Source organism: Eretmochelys imbricata, chromosome 4 (assembly GCF_965152235.1).
Source record: "Eretmochelys imbricata isolate rEreImb1 chromosome 4, rEreImb1.hap1, whole genome shotgun sequence".
Taxonomy (NCBI): domain Eukaryota; kingdom Metazoa; phylum Chordata; order Testudines; family Cheloniidae; genus Eretmochelys; species Eretmochelys imbricata.
Genome location: NC_135575.1, coordinates 651,916 through 671,896, shown reverse-complemented (window position 1 = coordinate 671,896; position 19,981 = coordinate 651,916). Strand labels below are relative to the sequence as shown.

The 19,981-nt window shown below is 53.5% G+C and overlaps 1 protein-coding gene across 7 annotated transcripts in view; it reads left to right on the top strand.

Moving 5' to 3' along the window:
* The first annotated feature begins 1,270 nt into the window (after window positions 1-1,270).
* The window catches only part of LOC144263807 (class I histocompatibility antigen, F10 alpha chain-like), a 34,573-nt gene continuing 15,862 nt past the window's right edge, over window positions 1,271-19,981 (top strand). For 6 of the 7 annotated variants that reach the window (XM_077814787.1, XM_077814785.1, XM_077814784.1 and 3 more), the window contains exons 1-2: window positions 1,271-1,472; window positions 12,399-12,662. In XM_077814787.1, the coding sequence (XP_077670913.1) occupies window positions 1,286-1,472; window positions 12,399-12,662 (451 nt within the window). In that variant the 5' untranslated portion in view covers window positions 1,271-1,285. The remainder of the gene's footprint in view (window positions 1,473-12,398; window positions 12,663-19,981) is intronic. The other variant, XM_077814786.1, reaches the window with a different exon arrangement.

Below are 19,981 nucleotides of genomic sequence, written 5' to 3'. Positions count from 1 at the left end.
TGCTCCGGGAGGAAAGTGGGGTCTAGGGGTTAGAGCAGGGGGCTGGAGTCCGGAGTCCTGGGTTCTCTCCCTTGGCTCTGGGAGGGAAGTGGGGTCTAGGGGTTAGAGCAGGGGGCTGGAGCCCGGACTCCTGGGTTCTCTCCCTTGCTCTGGGAGGGAAGTGGGGTCTAGGGGTTAGAGCAGGGGGCTGGAGCCCGGACTCCTGGGTTCTCTCCCTTGCTCTGGGAGGGAAGTGGGGTCTAGGGGGTAGAGCAGGGGGCTGCAGCCCGGACTCCTGGGTTCTCTCCCTTGCTCCGGGAGGGAAGTGGGGTCTAGGGGGTAGAGCAGGGGGCTGGAGCCCGGACTCCTCTCCCCATGCCCAGGGGGGGTGGCGGCGCTGGGGAGGTGCCGGGATGACTGTGTCTCACTCCCCCGAGGGGAGAGCGGGGCGGGCGCTTCGTTCACCGGCCCCGCGGAGCGGTTCGAGCCCCTCGCCGGCCGGAGCAGCGGCCGAGCTCCGGGAGAGCGGCGAGAGCCCCGGCCCCGGGGCCCCCGGACCGACCGGAGCCCGAGCTGCCGCGGCCCGTCCCCCGCGGGCTGCGGGGCCCCTGGAGGCTCGGGGGGGTCCCCGGCCGGGGCGGGGGGACAAGGGGGGGCGGGACCGGGCCCGGCCCGAGCTGTGACCCCCCCTCTCCCGCCGGCCCCCCCAACCTCCAAACTCGGCATCCATGGAACAGCGACCTCGGCCGGGGAGCGAGTCGCGGCTCCAGGCCGGGCAGCCCCGAGGCCACGGTCCCCGCCGCGCCGAACCCTCCGCCCGTCCTCTCCCGCTCGGACTGCCCCGCCCCTCCCCTCCCCTCCCCTCCGCCTGCCAGCCCCGCCGGGCTCTGCCCAGCGACCGGTGACGGCGCCGGGGCTCCGCGTCGCGATTGGCGGGATGCTCGGGGCAGGAGCTGGCTCCGCCCCCCGCGGCGTTCTCGGGTCCCGAGCCGAACCCGCCCCTCCTCTCCCGCTCGGACTTTCGCTTTCCCTTCGCCTGCCGGCCCCGCCGGGCTCTGCCCAGCGGCTGGTGACGAGACGGGTCTCCGCGTCGCGATTGGTGGGATGCCCCCTCCCCAGCCAATCCCTGCAGGCCGGAGGCTCCCGGGGCAGGAGCTGGCTCCGCCCCCCGCGGCGTTCTAGGTTCCCGCGCTGAACCCGCCCCTCCTCTCCAGCTCGGACTTTCGCTTTCCCTTCGCCTGCCAGCCCCGCCGGAGTCTGCCCAGCGACTGATGACGAGACAGGTCTCCGCGTTGCGATTGGCGAGATGCCCCCTCCCCAGCCAATCCCTGCAGGCTGGAGGCTGCTGTGGGAGGAGCTGGCTCCGCCCCCCGCGGCGTTCTCAGGTCCCGGGGCCGCATCCGGCCGCGCTGCGGGGGGTCCGGGCATGTCCCTGGCGCTGCGCCTCCTGCTGCCGCTGCTGGGGGCTGCAGCCCTGCCGGGGGCCCGATCCCGTGAGCATCGGGGGGGCAGGACGGGGGCAGCCGGGCTGGGGGGAGCTGGGTGCCGGGGGGGGGCAGTTCTGGGCTCTGCGTTCAGAGGTGTCGGGAGACCCCCCCCGGCACTGAGCGGTCGCTGACAGGGATCAGTGACGTTGCTATAGTGACCGGGGGGGGTCCTGGCCCCCTTGTGCCCGGCGCTGCCGGGGGCTGCGGGGACAATGTGCCGTGGGGGGCTGAGCGACCCTGACCCGAGCGGTGACCCCGGCGTCTCCCGCCGACCGCCCCCAGCCGGGGGGTGCGGCCCCGCTCGGACCGGCACCCATGGGTGCTGCACCCGCCGACGAGCCCCTCGCGGCCCCGTGCGGCTCCCGGCTGCGGGGCATCCCCGGGGCCAGGCGCTGCCCAGGCTGGGTCCCTGCCCGCGTCTCCGGGCCGGGCGGGGCTCTCAGACCCGCGTCCTGTGGGCAGAGCCGGGCTGAGGGTCAGCGGGGGGAGTAAACTGACCCCCCAGACAGACCAGGGTTCAGTGACGGGAAAAGGCTTCTCGGGTCTCTCGCACCTTTAATGGCTCCCAGACGGTTCCTCACGCCGGGTTTCACCCCAGGGCCCGGGACTCCCGAGTGCGGCTTGTCCTCGGCTCCGTCCAGCCGGGCTCCGTCAGCACCGGTCTAGTCCCACCCACAGTCCCCAATGGGTCCTGTCTGTCCTGGAAGCAGGTCCTTCGAGGCGCCATCCCAGGGAGGAGATGTCAGCCCCGCTCTCTCTCTGGCCGCGTGTTGGCACCCCGGGGCTGGGGGAGAGTTTGGAGCCCCTGGATCTGTGCGTTAGTCGGGTCTTCGTTTGGGCGAGGTGAGCTCCCGCTGCGGAGCCCAGAACAGCTGCTGCGTTTGTGCGGTTGGGGTCTCCTGAACCTGCCGGATAAAGAGCTTCCGGATCCCTGCAGGTTGGGGTGAGGAGAGGGGAAGGCCCATCCTGCTTTTCTAGGTGTGGACTTGAATCTTCCTTGTTCCCCAGGAGGCAGCAGCTCAGACCCTGGGGAGCTCAGGAGCCCGTATTGAGCTGGGTGAGGCTGCGGGGTGGGTTTGGGGTTTGTTTGAAATGGTTTAAGGCACACTGGTGCCCTTGTGTCACCTCAGTAACAGGCTTGTTTTGACTTAAAGAGGGTTAGGCCCCAGTGCAGCCTGGCCCTACAGGATCATAGGACCATGGAAGACATGGGTTGGAAGAGACCTCAGGAGGTCATCTAATCCAACCCCCTGCTCAAAGCAGGACCAATCCCCAACTAAATCATCCCAGCCAGGGCTTTGTCAAGCTGGACCTTAAAAACCTCTAAGGAGGGAGATTCCACCACCTCCCTAGGTAACCCATTCCAGTGCTTCACCACCCTCCTAGTGAAATAGTGTTTCCTAATATCCAACCTAGATCTCCCCCACTGCAACTTGAGACCATTGCTCCTTGTTGTGTCTTCTGCCACCACTGAGAACAGCTGAGCTCCTTCCTTTTTGGAACTCCCCTTCAGGTAGTTGAAGGCTGCTGTCAAATTCTCCCCTCACTCTTTTCTTCTGCAGACTAAATAACCCCAGTTCTCTCAGCCTCTCCTCATAAGTCATGTGCCCCAGCCCCCTAGTCATTTTCGTTGCCCTCCACTGGACTCTATCCAATTTGTCCACGTCCTTTGTTTAGTGGGGGGGGACCAAAACTGGCCGCAATACTCCAGATGTGGCCTCACCAGTGCTGAATAGAGGGGAATAATCTCTTCCCTCGATCTGCTGGCAATGCTCCGACTAATGCAGCCCAGTATGCCGTTGGCCTTCTTGGCAACAAGGGCACACCGCTGACTCATCTCCAGCTTCCCATGCACTGTCATCCCCCGGTCCTTTTCTGGAGAATTGCCACTTAGCCAGTCGGTCCGCAGCCTGTAGCGGTGCATGGGATGCTTCCATCCTAAGTGCAGGACTCTGCACTTGTCCTTGTTGAACCTCATCAGATTTCTTTTGGCCCAATCCTCTAATTTGTCTTGGTCACTCTGGACCCTGTGCCTACCCTCCAGCATATCTACCTATCCCCCTACCTTAGTGTCATCCGCAAACTTTCTGACGGTGCAATCCATCCCCTCATCCAGATCATTAATAAAGATGTTGAACAAAACCGGCCCCAGGACTGACCCCTGGGGCACTCTGCTTGATACCGGCTGCCAGCTAGACATCGAGCCGTTGATCCCTACTCGTTGAGCCCGACGATCTAGCTAGCTTTCTATCCACCTTATAGTCCATTCATCCAGTCCATACTTCTTTAACTTGCTGACAAGAATACTGTGGGAGACCGTATCAAAAGCTTTGCTAAAGTCAAGGAATAACACGTCCACTGGTTTCCCCATATCCACAGAGCCAGTGCTGCTCTCATAGAAGGCAATCAGGTTGGTCAGGCATGACTTGCTCTTGGTGAATCCATGTTGACTGTTCCTGATCAGCTTCCTCTCCTCCAAGTGCTTCAAAATGGATTCCTTGAAGCTCTGCTCCATGATTTTTCCAGGGACTGAAGTGTGGCTGACAGGTCTGTAGTTCCCTGTATTCTTGTTCTTCCCTTTTTTAAAGATGGACGCTATATTTACCTTTTTCCAGTCGTCCGGCACCTCAGCCCAATGGCCTCAGGTTTTCAAGGATAATGGCCAATGACTCTGCAATCACATCAGCCAACTCTCTCGGCACCCTTGGAGGCACTAGATCCGACTCTATGGACTTGTGCATGTCCAGCTTTTCTAAATAGTCCTTAACCTGTTCTTTTCACCATTGAGGGCTTCTCACCTCCTCCCCATACTCTGCTGCCAAGTGCAGCAGTCTGGGAGCTGACCTTGTCTGTGAAGACCGGCAGAAAAAGCATTGTGAGTACTTCAACTTTTTCTACATCATCTGTCACTAAGTTGCCTCCCCCATTCAGTAAGAGTCCCACACTTTCCCTGACCGCCTTCTTGTTGCTAACATACCTGTAGAAACCCGTCTTGTTACCCTTCACATCCCTTGCTAGCTGCAACTCCAATTGTGCTTTGGCCTTCCTGATTACACCCCCGCATGCTCGAGCAATATGGTTATACTCCTCCCTAGTCATCTAGTTTCCACTTCTTGTAAGCTTCCTTTTTGTATTTAAGTTTACCGAAGATTTTCACTGTGAAGCCAAGCTGGTCACCTGCCATATTTGCCATTCTTTCTGCACATCGGGTTGTTTCTTCCTGTGCCGTCAATAAGGCTTCTTTAAAATACAGCCAGCTCTCCTGGACTCCTTTCCCCTTCATATTAGCCTCTCAGGGGATCCTGCCCATCAATTCCCTGAGGGAGTCAAAATCTGCTTTTCTGAAATCCAGGGTCTGTATTCTGCTGCTCTTCTTTCTTCCTTTTGTCAGGATCCTGAACTCGACCATCTCATGGTCACTGCTGCCTAGGTTGCCACCCACTTCTACTTCCTCTACCAATTCTTCCTTGTTGGTGAGCAGGTCAAGAGGAGCAGGGCCCCTAGTTGGTTCCTCCTGCACCTGCACCAGGAAGTTGTTCCCAACACTCTCCAAAAACTTCCTGGATTGTCTATGCACTGCTGTATTGCTCTCCCAGCAGATGTCAGGGTGATTGAAGTCCCCCATGAGAACCAGGGCCTGTGATCTGGAAACTTGTTAGTTGTCTGAAGAAAGCCTCGTCTACCTCATCCTCCTGATCTGGTGGTCTATAGCACAAGCCCACCACGACATCACTCTTGTTGCTCTCTCCTCTAAACTTAACCTAACCATTAGAGAATGGAAAGTTACAGCAAGTCCATCTGGGTCTGTCCAGAACTTTCTCTTTTGTTCCAGTCCAGAAGCTTCTCCTCCCTCCAGCAGCCCACACTTAGCCCCAAGGGGCCCCTCCTTAGTCTTTTGTTCTTGTTTCTGCCAAACATTGTCATCTGGACTCGTCTTCGGCTCTTTGTTTTTCAGCTGGTCACAGCTGGTTGGCTTCCTGCAGAGAATGGGTCATCCTTCGTCATTAGTTGCTTGGTGCCAAATGTCAAGGCAGTTGTCTTCTGGGACTCCCCATCAGCATGGGGCTCAGACCCCAGATAGTGAGGCATCAGTCACACCTGGATCTCTGCAGCGTAAACAACCTTTTCCCCCACCTTGATAACCATGCCGCTTATAGGGGAAACTGAGGCACACACATTACAAATCATTGGGAGAGGTGATTGGTGGGTGATGCTGAGTAAGACCAGGTGATGATCGGAGCAGAGGAGTCTGCACTGGAGAGCTCAGAGAGCAGGGCTTGGTGAACCCAAGTCCAGTGCATGGCCCTTCTGGAGAGTCGGGGAGCTGTCCCAGGGCAGCCAGGTGAATGCAGAGGGGAGGGTGAGGAGATGGGGAGCAGAGGGTCGGATGGGCCATTGCCTTGGAAGCTGAAGTTACTGAGGAGGAGTGTGGGAAGCTGAGGAAAGGGAGGGAGAGCTGGGGTGGGGACCAGGGAGGGTGACTGAGGGGAGGAGCGGGGTGGATGGCAGATGACAGCAGCGTGGAGAGAAGAAAAGAGAGAAATTAAGTGCAGGGCCCTGTAAAAGAAGAGATGGAGTGAGGAGGGGAGAGGGAGTGGCTGGAAGCAGCAGGCGAGTGGGGAGCAGAGGCCGCTGCAGGGCAGTGTCAAGAGGCAGGGAGCCAGATCTCTGAGAGGCAGGAGCGGGATCAGACTCTGATCCGTAGTGTCCCTGTTGCTCCCATCACTTCAGTGTCCAAGGGCTAGAGCCATAAAGGGGCTAAGGTGCCTAAATCCCAGAATCAGGCCCCCCAGTGTTCACAGTTGTGGGCCCCACGCTGCAGGCCAGTCAGCCTCACCTCAGTCCGTGGAAAAATCATGGAGCAGGCCCTCAAGGAATCAATTCTGAAGCACTTAGAGGAGAGGAAAGTGATCAGGAACAGTCAGCATGGATTCACCAAGGGCAAGTCATGCCTGATTAACCTAACTGCCTTTTATAATGAGATAACTGGCTCTGTGGATGAGGGGAAAGCAATGGACGTGTTATTCCTTGACTTCAGCAAAGCTTTTGATACGGTCTCCCACAGTATCTTGCCAGCAAGTTAAAGAAGTGTGGGCTGGATGAATGGACTATAAGGTGGACAGAAAGTTGGCTAGATCATCTGGCCCAATGGGTAGCGATCAATGGCTCCATGTCTTGTTGGCAACCTGTATCAAGTGGAGTGCCCCAAGGGTCAGTCCTGGGGCCGGTTTTGTTCAATATCTTCATGAATGATCTGGAGGATGGCATGGATTGCACCCGCAGCAAGTTTGCAGATGACACTAAACTGGGAGGAGTGGTAGATATGCTGGAGGGTAGGGATAGGATACAGAGTGACCAAGACAAATTAGAGGATTGGGCCAAAGGAAATCTGATGAGGTTCAACAAGGACAAATGCAGAGTCCTGCACTTAGGACGTAAGAATCCCATGCACTGGTACAGACTAGGGACCGAGTAGCTAGGCAGCAGTTCTGCAGAAAAGGACCTAAGGGTTACAGTGGACAAGAAGCTGGATATGAGTCAACAGTATGCCCTGCTTGGCAACAAGGGCAAATGGCATTTTGGGCTGTATAAGTAGGAACATTGCCAGCAGGTCGAGGGACGTGATCATTCCCCTCTATTAGACATTGGTGAGGCCTCATCTGGAATCCTGTGTCCAGTTTTGGGCCCCACACTACAAGAAGGATGTGGAAAAATTGGAAAGAGTCCAGCGGAGGGCAACAAAAATGATTAGGGGGCTGGAGTACATGATTTATGAGGAGAGGCTGAGGGAACTGGGATTATTTAGTCTGCAGAAGAGAAGAATGAGGAGGGATTTGATAGCTGCTTTCAACTACCTGAAAGGGGGTTACAAGGAGGATGGATCTAGACTGTTCTCAGTGATGGCAGATGACAGAACAAGGAGCAATGGTCTCAAATTGCAGTGGGGGAGGTCTAGGTTGGATATTAGGAAACACTTTCACTGGGAGGGTGGTGAAGCACTGGAATGGGTTACCTAGGGAAGTGGTGGAATCTCCTTCCTTAGAGGTTTTTAAGGTCAGAAATCACATTGGGAAAGAAAGCTACTAGAGCCTCCCCTGGGATAGTGCTTGGAGTGTGCTATAGACCACCGGGATCTGATTTGGATATGGATAGAGACCTCTTTAATGTTTTTAATGAAGTAAATACTAATGGGAACTGCGTGATCATGGGAGACTTTAACTTCCCAGATATAGACTGGAGGACAAGTGCTACTAATAATAATCGGGCTCAGATGTTCCTAGATGCAATAGCCGATCGATTCCTTCATCAAGTAGTTGCTGAACCGACAAGAGGGGGTGCCATTCTAGATTTGTTTTTGGTGAGGAGTGAGCTATTTTTAAGAAAGGAGAAAAAAACGTGATCTGGGTAACTACAGGCCTGTTAGTTTGACATCTGTAGTATGCAAGGTCTTGGAAAAATTTTTGAAGGAGAAAGTAGTTAAGGACATTGAGGTCAGTGGTAAATGGGACAAAATACAAGATGGTTTTACAAAAGGTAGATCATGCCAAACCAACCTGATCTCCTTCTTTGAGAAAGTAACAGATTTTTTAGACAAAGGAAACGCAGTGGATCTAATTGACCAAGATTTCAGGAAGATGTTTGATATGGTGCCACATGGGGAATTATTGGTTAAACTGGCAAAGATGGGGATCAATATGAAAATTGAAAGATGAATAAGGAAATGGTTAACAGGGAGATTATAGCAGGTCCTGCTCAAAGGTGAAATGTCAGGCTAGAGGAAGGTTACCAGTGGAGTTCCTCAGGGATCGGTTTTGGGACCAATCTTATTTAATCTTATTACTGATTTCGGCACAAAAAGTGGGAGTGTGCTAATAAAGTTTGCGGATGACACAAAGCTGGGAGGTATTGCCAATTTAGAGAAGGACCGGGATATCATACAGGAAGATCTGTATGATCTTGTAAACTGGAGTGATATTAATAGGATGAAATTTAATCGTGGGAAGTGTAAGGTCATGCACTTAGGGATTAATAACAAGAATTTTAGTTATAAGCTGGGAACACATCAATTAGAAGTAACGGAGGAGGGAAAGGACCTTGGAGTACTGGTTGACCACAGGATGACTATGAGCCGCCAATGTGATATGGCCGTGAAAAAAGCTAATGCGGTCTTCGGTGCACCAGGCGAGGTATTTCCAGTCGAGATAAGGAGGTTTTAGTACCATTATACAAGGCACTGGTGAGACCTCACCTGGAATACTGTGTGCAGTTCTGGTCTCCCATGTTTAAGAAGGATGAATTGAAACTCGAACAGGTACAGAGAAGGGCTACTAGGATGATCCGAGGAATGGAAAACCTGTCTTATGAAAGGAGACTCAAGGAGCTTGGCTTGTTTAGCCTAACCAAAAGAAGGCTGAGGAGAGATATGATTGCTCTCTCTAAATATATCAGAGGGATAAATACCGGAGAGGGAGAGCAATTATTTAAGCTCAGTACCAATGTGGACCCAAGAACAAATGGCTATAAACTGGTCACGGGGAAGTTTAGACTTGAAATTAGATGAAGGTTTCGAACCATCAGAGGAGTGAAGTTCTGGAACAGCCTTCCAAGGGAAGCAGCGGGGGCAAAAGACCTATCTGGCTTCAAGATTAAACTCAATAAGTTTATGGAAGAGATGATATGATGGGATAACATGATTTTGGCTATTAATTGATCTTTGTCTACTAGTGGTAAATAGGCCCAATGGCCTGTGATGGGATGTTGCGGGGGATCTGAGTTACTACAGAGAATTCTTTCCTGGGTATCTGGCTCGTGAGTCTTTCCCACATGTTCAGGGTTTAGCTGATTGCCATAATTGGGGTCGGGAAGGAATTTTCCTCCAGGGCAGATTGGCAGAGGCCCTGGGGTTTTTTCGCCTTCCTCTGCAGTGTGGGGCACCGGACACTTGGTGGAGGATTCTCTGCACCTTGAAGTTTTTAAACCGTGATTTGAGGACTTCAGTAGCTCAGATATAGGTGAGAGGTTTATTGCAGGAGTGGGTGGGTGAGATTCTGTGGCCTGCTTTGTGCCGGAGGTCAGACTAGATGATCATAATGGTCCCTTCTGACCTTAGAGTCTATGAGTCCGGCTTGACAAAGCCCTGGCTGGGATGATTTAGTTGGGGTTGGTCCTGTTTTGAGCTGGAGGTTGGACGAGATGACCTCCTGAAGTCCCTTCCACCCTGATATTCTATGAGCTCACACAACAGTGTGGGAGGAACCGAGTGATTTGGGCATCACCTGGGGGGTAGGAGACACCTGGTTTCAGGCTCCCTCTGCCTGTGCGGGAGACTGGATTTGAGCAAGGCTCTGCCACCTCACAGGGTGCCTTAGTCCCTGCGCTGTGGGGTACTCTGCTGTGGGGCCTCCTCCATCGCTCCTGTAGGAGCTATTCCACTGGGGAAAAGTAGAACTGGGCCAGAGAGCAGGGGCTTGAGAATGGCTCTGGAGCCGGGTGGTTGGAGACCCTGGGTCCAGTCCCCCTGCTCCACTGACTCTCTTTAATTAGTTAGCCAGGGAGAAGCAGCATCAGCAGCCCTGCTCGCCGGATCCGGCGGCTGATTGTGACTGAAGGGGAGTGAAATGGACAGTGGCTGGTGCACAGCCGGAGGAGCTGAGGGGAAGAAAAGGGGAGAGCTCCGTCCCCGTTAGATCCGTCTGTTCTTCAGCTCATACATAAGCCAGGTCAGGGCTGTCCCTGTTGTGTGTGTCCAGCGTCCAGCACGGGGGGCGGCCCTCTGGTCTGTAACTGGCCATTAGGAACTAGGGAGCAAGGCCCCGATCCTGCAGACGCTGTGTGTCACGTTACTGAGGTGAGGGAAGGCTCCAGGGGGCTGTGAGAGTGAGTGAGGGTCCACACTGCGAGGCTGCAGGATCTGAGACTAAATAATCCCTGAGACATTGAGGAACTAACGGGACCAAATAAGTTACCAGCCTGCGTCAGCCTGTCCCCCCGCCTCCCCAGGTCCTGATGCCCCCCCCAGACGTGTGTGTAACTCCCCTGAGCCATGTCTGACGTCAGTGGGACGCTCATATGGGTGAAGGGATCAGGGATTCAGTCTCTGCATCATCAGGCGGTTTGGGAGCTGTCGTCCTTCCCCATCCCCTTTGGCCCTGATCCTGCCTGTGGATCTGTGGGGCCGGGGGATCAGCCTGTGAAGTCTGTGGGGCAGGGCCTGTGCAGTGACTGGCACGACAAGGGGCCCGATCCCTACAGGGGACCTGGTGTGCAGCCACAGCATGAATAAGTGAAGACCAAAGCAGACTGTGAAGAGTTACAAAGGGGATTACAGTGGACGAGAAGCTGGAGACGAGTCAGCAGTGTGCCCTTCTTGCCAAGAAGGCTAATGGCATATTAGGCTGCATTAGTAGGAGCGTTGCCAGCAGATCGAGGGACGTGATTGTTCCCCTCTGTTCAGCACTGGTGAGGCCGCATCTAGAGTATTGTGTCCAGTTTTGATTCCCCATCTACAGAAAGGATTTGGACAAATTGGAAAGACTCCGGTGGAGGGTAACGAAAATGATTGGGGGCTGGGGCACATGACTTCTGAGGAGAGGCTGAGGGAACTGTGTTAATTTAGTATGCAGAAGAGATGGGTGAGGCGGGATTTGATAGCAGCCCCAACTACCTGAAAGAGGGTTCCAAAGAGGATGGACGTAGGCTGTTCTAAGTGGTGGGAGATGACAGAACAAGGAGCAATGGTCTCATGTTGCAGTGAGGGAGGTCTAGGTTGGATATTAGGAAACACTATTTCACTAGGAGGGTGGTGAAGCACTGGAACGGGTTACCTGGGGAGCTGGTGGAATCTCCATCCTTAGAGATTTTTAAGGCCCGTCTTGACAAAGTCCTGGCTGGGATGAATTAGTTGGGTTTGGTCCTTCTTTGGGCAGGGGGTTGGACTAGATGACCTCGTGAGGTCTCTTCCAACCCTAATCTTCTATGATTCTATGATCTTACAAAACTGGGTGACTGGGTGACTGGGCAACAAAATGGTAAATGAAATTCAGTGTGAATAAACGCAAAGTAATGTACACTGGAAAACATAATCCCAACTATACATATAAAGTGACAGGGTCTAAATTAGCTGTTACCATTCAAGAGAGATCTTAGAGTCATTGTGGATAGTTCTCTGAAAACATGCACTCAGTGTGCAGTTTCAGAGCGGTAGCCGTGTTAGTTTGTTTATGGAGGACACGTGTCTCAGTGGCTATTCGTCACGATGAGGCAGGGATGGTGTCCCTAGCCTCTGTTTGTCAGAAGCTGGGAATGGGGCGACAATCCCGGCATGATTCCTGTCTGTTCATTCCCTCTGGGGCACCTGGCACTGGCCACTGTCGGCAGACGGACACTGGGCTAGGTGGAGCTTTGGTCTGACCCCGTCTGGCCGTTCTTATGTTCTGAATAAGTTATAGTAAATTGTGTGCACAGCCAGTGTCCTGGCTCCCACCTGTATCTTGGACACATCCCCCTGCCCACCTTGCCTTCCCCAGCTTCAGCTCCTGCATCTCCCATCCCCCAGTCCTCCTGCCCCACCCTCTCCCATAACACCCCCTTCCATTTCCCCACACCGCACTCCAGCCCTGCCCCTCCTCCTGGGCCCCCTTTCCTTCTTCACACTTCCCTGCACCCCCAATACACTCTCCCCATATACTCCCCTCCTCCTCCTCACACGTGCTCCAGCCCCCCCGTACGTCCCCACCCCTTCCCCTCCTCACTCCCCCTCCAGCCCTGCCTCCCTTTCTCCTCGTACCACACCATCTCTTGCTCCCCAGTCAGGCCGTTCTGTGAGCCCTTCCCCAGGTCTCCCTCCCACAGGAGCGCTCCTGTGTATTGCCAGGGGCTCCCTGGCAGGGTCTGGTTTGATCTGACCTCCCTGCCCCCAATCTTTCCCCCCAGGCCTGCACTCCAGGCGTGTATTGGACACGGTGGTGTCGGAGCCCGGCCCGGGGCTTCCCTGGTACAGCCGTGTTGTGTACGTGGACGATCAGGTCACCTATGTCTACACCAGCGGGATGAAGAGGGCAAAGCCCTACACAGTGTGGATGGCGCAGAACGAGGGTCTGGAGTTCTGGGACGAGGTGACCTGGTGGGGACTGCGCTTCCAGAAATGGTACAATGTGAGTCTGAACACCCTGGGTCAGCTCTACAACCAGAGTGAGGGTGAGTGCGGGACCCGACCCGACCTAGGGACGCAGAGACATGGGGTGGGGGGCCTGGTTGATGTAAACAGGGTGAAGGGACACAGGGATGCGTGTTGGGGATGGGGGGAAGGGACAGCCCCCAGGGGCATTTTCTCGCTGGAGTCCGTGTGAATGTGGGGGACAAAGGGACATGGGGCGGGGGGAGGGGCTGCAGGATGGAGGGTTCATGCGAAAGACATGTTTTGACACCCTCCAAAGTGGGACTCTCATACTGTCCCCTCCCCAGACACCCCAGATTTGTGCTACCAGTCCCATTTGCAGCTTCCTCTGCTGCCCTTCGGGGGACCCCCCGCCCCTCGTGTGTGGTCATTTCCTGGGCAGAGCGGCAGAGGTGCGAAAGCCAGAAGTTCCCGTCAGACCCGGCTAGTCTGACCTCCTGGTCACCCAGGCCAGAGAATCGTACCCAGCAATTCCTGCACGGAGGGGTTTGTTCCTCTCGGCTACGACAGTGACGCTGTCAGACCCTAGAGCTAGAGCAGGGCTCTGGGACGTCTTGTCTCAATTCCCAGACACCGAGTGATGGGGAATCCCAGTATCGACAGCCCCAAGTGTTGAGACATCACGAGTCAGGCCCACAAAATCCTGAGTTTGGCTTAAATGTCGTCAGTATTTTGGGAATAGTATTGGAGCTTATTTTTATTTGCCCTCTGGTCTGAGCCTTTAGGGGACACATTTCCGGGGTTTTCCCTGCTCCTAGAAGGACTAGAAGTTACTGCTGTAAGAAGAGAGCTGAGACTCTCCTCTAATCTCATGAGTCCAGGAACTAGGGATTTAATAAAACCACCCAGCATCATGAGACGCACGGTAAAGTCACAAGAGCAGGCAGTGCTGCATTCACCCAGCCCTGGGGAGAAGCTGCTCACCAGTGAGCCTCCTTCATTGTTCGCTTTGTCTTATTTCCAGAGTGAGTTTATCGAAGGTCAGATTCCTCTTCACTCTGCAGAGTGAGGGTCTGACATTGACTTGGGCTGGAGAGTTAGTGAGAGAATCAGTCCCTGCAACGTGCAGAGACTCCCGGGCTTCCTTACTCCCGGCAGCACAAACCCCAGCCTGTGTCCGCTGGTTGGAGCCCCTGGGGTCAGGCAGGTTCCCCTGCACACTATCGATAAATGTGTAAAGAGCCGTTCTTCCTGCTCAGCCTTATATATGGGGTGTAGCCCCTTGGCCAGGCCCCTGGATTGGGCTGTCTCACTTAGCATGGGGATGATCCATAAGCGTTCAGTGCCTGTCACTGCTGAACTATTCCTGGCAGATGAGGGTCTCTGATGTAAGTGCTCTGCCCTTCCTGACAGGAATTTTCACTCGCCAGCCCCGTGATTCCCCTGTGTCAGTGGTACTGGCCTGTCACATTGGTCCTCACCCAGGAGTGTCCCCAACCCCTTGTTATAGCACCCCCCGGCCTGCCCGAATCCCTCCTGGCTCCCAGCACTGAGACAGCAGCAATGAGAACTAATTCCCATCCTCTCATGGACACCTGGGTTCCTGGTGGCGCTGCCCCATGGCTAAGCGACAGGGTGGAGGGTTGTCAAGTGTCTGCCCCCCTAATGTGGGAGCACCTTCTGTAGCTAGTTTAACCCTCTCCTGACTAGTCTCACCCATTGGTCCCCGGCTGCTGAGACTCCAACCTGACCTGCTCACACGGACACTTGCCTCCCCAATGTTAAGAAAGGGGCTCCGCTCGCCTGCCCCTAACCCTGCGCTGGGGAGCTGCTCTTCTGTCCCCGCTGCCCCCTCCCGAACCACTGTCCTGACTGCCCCCTCCTGCCTTCCTCCCCCCATTTACCCCCTCCTCGCAGTCCTCGGGCTGCCAGGTCACCAGAGACTGTCCTGAGTCCTGCATCCTGGCCACCAACGCTGTTCCCCTCTCTAGCTGTGTCTGCCCCCAACACGCATATGGGGGAATTCGGAGTCTGGTCCCTCTGAGACCCCATCGGTGCCCCCACCCTGCTCATCCCTGTGGAGATCAGTATAGAGAAGAAGAGGGATGTGTGGGGCTGCTTGCTTCTCTCATTACTCCATCCCTTTTCCCCTTAGTTGTTTTTCTCTCTTTTTGACTTCAGTTGACTGGAATAAATAGTTAGTTGGACTCTCATAGCAGAGTTTCTTCTGGTCCTGAAACTGGACATGCCTTGGTCTCCGGGCTTCAAACCCGGCACCTTCTGCGGCGAGCCCATGCCTTTGAGCGACCGGCACTCTAGCTTTCTAAAGTGTGTGGATGAGACTCCTCTTGCGGATCTCTGTCAGCTCTGCCACCAGTTCAGTCCACATGTGAAACAGGATAGGGAGGCCACGCTGAAGTTGTGACAGGTTTGGTCACAGAGACTCCCATCGAGACTGTCACTCAATGTGCTGAGATACCAATGAAAACAACCCTCCTGCGAGAATAGGCTCCCCTCTACTCCTATCTTGCTGAGTTAGACACACCAGTCATCTCCAGCACAGACACAGAGGTTGGGCCACAGAAACTGAGTTTCACTCAGCCCTGGGGCTTTTCAGTTAACAGGGACTTTCCCAGCACCCAGTGTTCAGCCTTTCTGGGAGCCTGAACCCCAAATAAATCCGTTTTACTCTGTATAAAGCTTATACAGGGTAAATTCATAAATTGTCCACCCTCTATAACACTGCTAGAGAGAGATGGAAAGCTGTTTGCTCACCAAGGTATTAATCACTTACTCTGGGTTTATTAATAAACAAAAGTGATTTTATTAAGTATAGAAAGTAGGATTTAAGTGGTTTCAAGTAATAACAGACAGAACAAAGTAAGTCACAAAAGGAAAATAAAACAAACTCGCAAGTCTAAGCCTAATACATTAAGTAACTGATTACCAGAAATATCTCACCCTCAAAGAAGTTCCAATAAATTTCTTTCACAGACTAGACTCCTTCCTAGTCTGGGCCCAATCCTTTCCCCTGGTACCGTCTTTGTTAGATCCAGCAGATAACTCAGGTGGTAAAAGCAGGGGTTTTCTCATGACTGTCAGCCCCCTTTGTCCTGCTCCACCCCCTTTTATAGCTTTGGCACAAGGTGGAAACCTTTTGTCTCTCTGGGTCCCCACCTCTCCTGCTAAATGGAAAAGTACGAGATTTAAGATGGATTTCATTACCAGGTGATATGGTCACTGTAAGACCCCTAGTCTCCATTCTTCCTGGGTTGGCCCTCACATGCACAGTAAGGCTTGCAAGTATATGGAGCCATTCACAGTTCATTGACTCTGAAGCATCCTTAATGGTTTCCAATTAATATATTTACATTAGTGATACAAGTTTATATCTTATTCTCCTAACTCCAGAGATGGAATTAATACATGCAAACAAATGGGATGAATACACTTAGTAGATTACAAGCTTTCTAATAATACCATACAAGAGACCTTTTGCATAAAGCATATTCCAGTTACATCATATTCACATTCATAAGCATATTTCCGTAAAACATATGGAGTGCAACGTCACAGAAGTCCCTCCTGATGGAATCAGCACTCAAACCTTCTTCAGAGCTGAGCCAGTCAAACTTGGCACCGTGTACCTCAGTGCTGGTACGAAGAGCTGCTGCAGAGAGAGTCCGTACGGGACTCTCAGCACCGTTCCCCATGCCCAGGGCCAGGAAAGAAACATGAGCAGCAGCTGCCTGAGAGGTTCCCCATCTCTCAGAATGGACAAGCATGGGGAGTGCCGGGGAGTGCGACCAGCGTCTGGCCACTCCTCTGCCCCTGCTCCGCGGCGATACCGTCGACTCCGCCCTGTCCACAGGCCCTGTGGAGTCCAGTGCCCGACCAGCCGCCAGCACCAGAGGGGCAGAGAGGCACAGCAGGGTCGCGGTGCCGTCCGTCCAGGAGGGGTTTGCGGTGGCCAGGGACTGGCTGGCATGGTCGCTACCACCCTTGCTGGCAGTACAAGAGTTGGTGCCAGCAGTGGGGGAAGCAGAAGGGAGCATGTTGCCTCGAGCTCCCGTCTGGTACCAGGCCCCTTGCTCTCTGCTTATGTCGAAGCAGCTTCCCCATCTCGGCCCGATCCCTGGATCCTCAGCACCGTCCCTTGGAGCCGACGGGTACCACACCCCCCTCGTCCCCACGAGATGACTCATCAACCAAGTTGGAGTTTGAATCTTGCACCCAACCGAGGGATTAGTACCAGTACCCCAGCAATCAGCCCTATGCAATGGTGGATCCCGGGGTGGGGGTTCCTCCGATTGCCTGGCTCAGTGGGCAACGGCCCATGCAGATACAATGGCCTTTTCAGAACCCCTGGGGTTTTCCTCCACTGCCTGGCCTCCCGTCTAGGTGCTCCTGCTCAGTGGTGTCTGAGAGAAGGCTGCCTCCTCCTCCCCAGAAGAGGCAGGGATGGGTGTTTTGCCACCCCAGGACACTTCAAGGCTCACCAGGAGTTATGGAAGAAGGTGGCCTCAAACTTAGGGCTGAAAGTGGAGGTAGTTTAAAAAAAATCCTCCAACAGCTTTGTCAACATCTCGGCTGCAGTGGTCCTGTTGAAGGTAGCTCTGCCTTTCAATGAGGCCATAGTGGGTCCAGTTAAAACCCTATGGCAGACCCCTTCCTCACTGCCCCCCACGTCAAAGAAGGCAGATAGGAAGTACTATGTCTCCACCAAAGGGTAGGAGTACATATGTTCCCATCCCCCTCCCGGATCCTTGGTCGTCTCGGCAGCCAATGAGAGGGAAAGGCCAGGGTTATGAGGGGCCACCCACAAGTCAAAAGACTAAAAAAAGCAGGACTATTTTGGTAGGAAAATGTATTCTACCAATGGTCTATAGCTCCACAGCGCCAGCCAACAGGCACTGCTGGGCAGATATGACTTTCACTCCATGTTGAAATTTAAAGACTCGTTTCCCCAAGAGTCCAGGCAGAGGATTGTTGCTGTGGTGGAAGAAGGGAAGGCAGTGACCAGGGCTTCCCCACAAGCCACCCTTGACAGAGTGAATGCGGCAGCCGGGGCTATGCCGTCACCAGTGGCCATGCAAAGGGGCTCCTGGCTTCAGTCCTCTGGCCTACAGACAAAGGTACAGCAGTCTCTTCAAGACCGTCTGTTTAAAGGGACTTTGCTCTTCTCAGAGCAAACAGATGCCAAACTACACTGCCTGAAGGACTCCAGAGCCATCCTCAAGTCCTTGAATCTCCATGTCCCAGTGCCTTTGAGGAAAGAATTCAAACCCCAACAACCTGCCCACTTCCCAGGCCCGCCGCCTTGTCAAGCCCTGTTCAAAAAGCAGAACAGCAGTAGTAGATGCAGACAGGCGCCCCCATCTGCCTCAGCCTCGCTGTTTGGCCCTCATGGATACTCAGGGGGCTCCAAGCAAAACTTTTGATGGGGCACCCAAGGGCATTACACCAGTCCACATACCAGATCCTGCCCCCCTTTTGTTTTTGGACCATCTCTCCTGCTTCAGTTTGGCATGGTCCCTTATCACCACAGACCATTTGGTGCTGAGTACGGTGGAGGCGGGATTATACAAAGCAGTTCGTTTCCATTCCTCCCTCCTACCCCTCATCCCTGTCCCTCTTCAGGGACCCTTCTCATGAGCAACTTTTAGCCCAGGAGGTGCAAGTCCTTCTGTGGCTCGGAGCCATGAAGGAGGTGCCTTGGAACTTAAGAGGGAAAGGGTTTCACTCCTGTTATTCCTGTGATGGATTCTGTCACAGAGATCCCCTTGGGACTGTCACTGATATACTGAAATCATCTCTGAGCCAGTTTTCCCTGCCAGCTTGGGAATTCCAGAACCCTGTCTTGTTGAGCAGACATGCTAGTCTGTTTACATAGACCCAGGGTCCGGGTCACGCTCCCAAAGCTGCAGGCTTTAGCTGAAAGCTGTTCTGCAGGTTACCTGTCTCCAGTGCCCAGACACCCAGTTCCCAATGGGATCCAAACCCCAGATAAATCTGTTTTACTCTGTATAATGCTTATACAGGGTAAATTCATAAATTGTCCGAACCCTATAACACTGATAGCGAGATATGCACAGCTGTTTGCTCCTCCAGGTATTAATCACCTACTCTGGGTTTATTAAAAAACAACAGTGATTTTATTAAGTATAAAAGGTAGGATTTAAGTGATTTCAAATAATAACAGACAGAACAAAGTAGGTCATAGAGCAAAATGAAACAAAACACGCAAGTCTAAGCCTAATACATTAAGAAACTGATTACAGGAAATATCTCGCCCTCAAAGATGTTCCAATAAGTTTACTTCACAGACTAGACTTTTTCCTTGTCTGGGCCCAGTCCTTTTCTCCTCGTACAGTCTTTGTTAGATCCAGCAGACATCTCAGGTGATAAGCAGGGGTTTTCTCATGACTGGCACCCCATTTTATAACTTTGGCACAAGGCGGTAATCTTGTGTGTCTCTGGGTCCCCGCCCCTCCTGCTAAATGGAAAAGTACCAGATTTAAGATGGATTTCACGACCAGGTAACATGGTCACCTGTCTAGTCTCCATTCCTCCTGGGTTGTCCCCCACATACACAGGAAGGCTTTCAGGTAAATAAACCATTTACCATCAATTGTTCTAACTAATGGGAGCCATCAAGTTCCTAATGCCCCATTGACGGCCCTCACCTGGTGTGACTACAACAGTGATACAAGTTTATATCTTATTTCCCCAACTCCAGACATAGAAATAATACATGCAAACAAATAGGATGAACACACTCAGTAGATTACAAGCTTTCTAATGACATCATACAAGAGCCCTTTTGCGTAAAGCATATTCCAGATACATCATATTCACATTCATAAGTGTATTTCCATAAAGCATATGGAGAGCAAAATCACAATTCATTAATCCTGAGTGTCAAAGGGCGTCTCTGACCCATTCTAGCCCTGCAACACCTCAAAGGCTGAAGTTGTGCATTGTCTCCCTGGCCTCCATCATTCCTTCCCTGGATCCAGGGGACGGGTACGCTGCCCTCGATTTGAAAGATGCCTATTTCTACATCTCTATTTTCGGAGACCACAGAAGGTTTCTCAGGACTGTTGTGAACCAGGCTCATTAGCAGTTTACCATCCTCCTGTTCATCCTGTCAGCAGCCAAATGGGTCTTTATGAAATGCATGGTAATAGTGGCAGCCTTCCTGAGAAGGTGAGGGGTGCAGGTGTATCCGTATCTCAGTGACTGGCTGGTCAAGGGCCAGTCCAAGTGCCAGGTAAAAGCCAGTATCCACCTCGTCCAAGCAACCTTTCGAGCACTGGGCCTGCTGATAAACGAGCAGAAGTTTATTGAAGCAATGCTCTATTATACCCAGGCCAGGGCCTTCCTCCCAGAAGCCCAC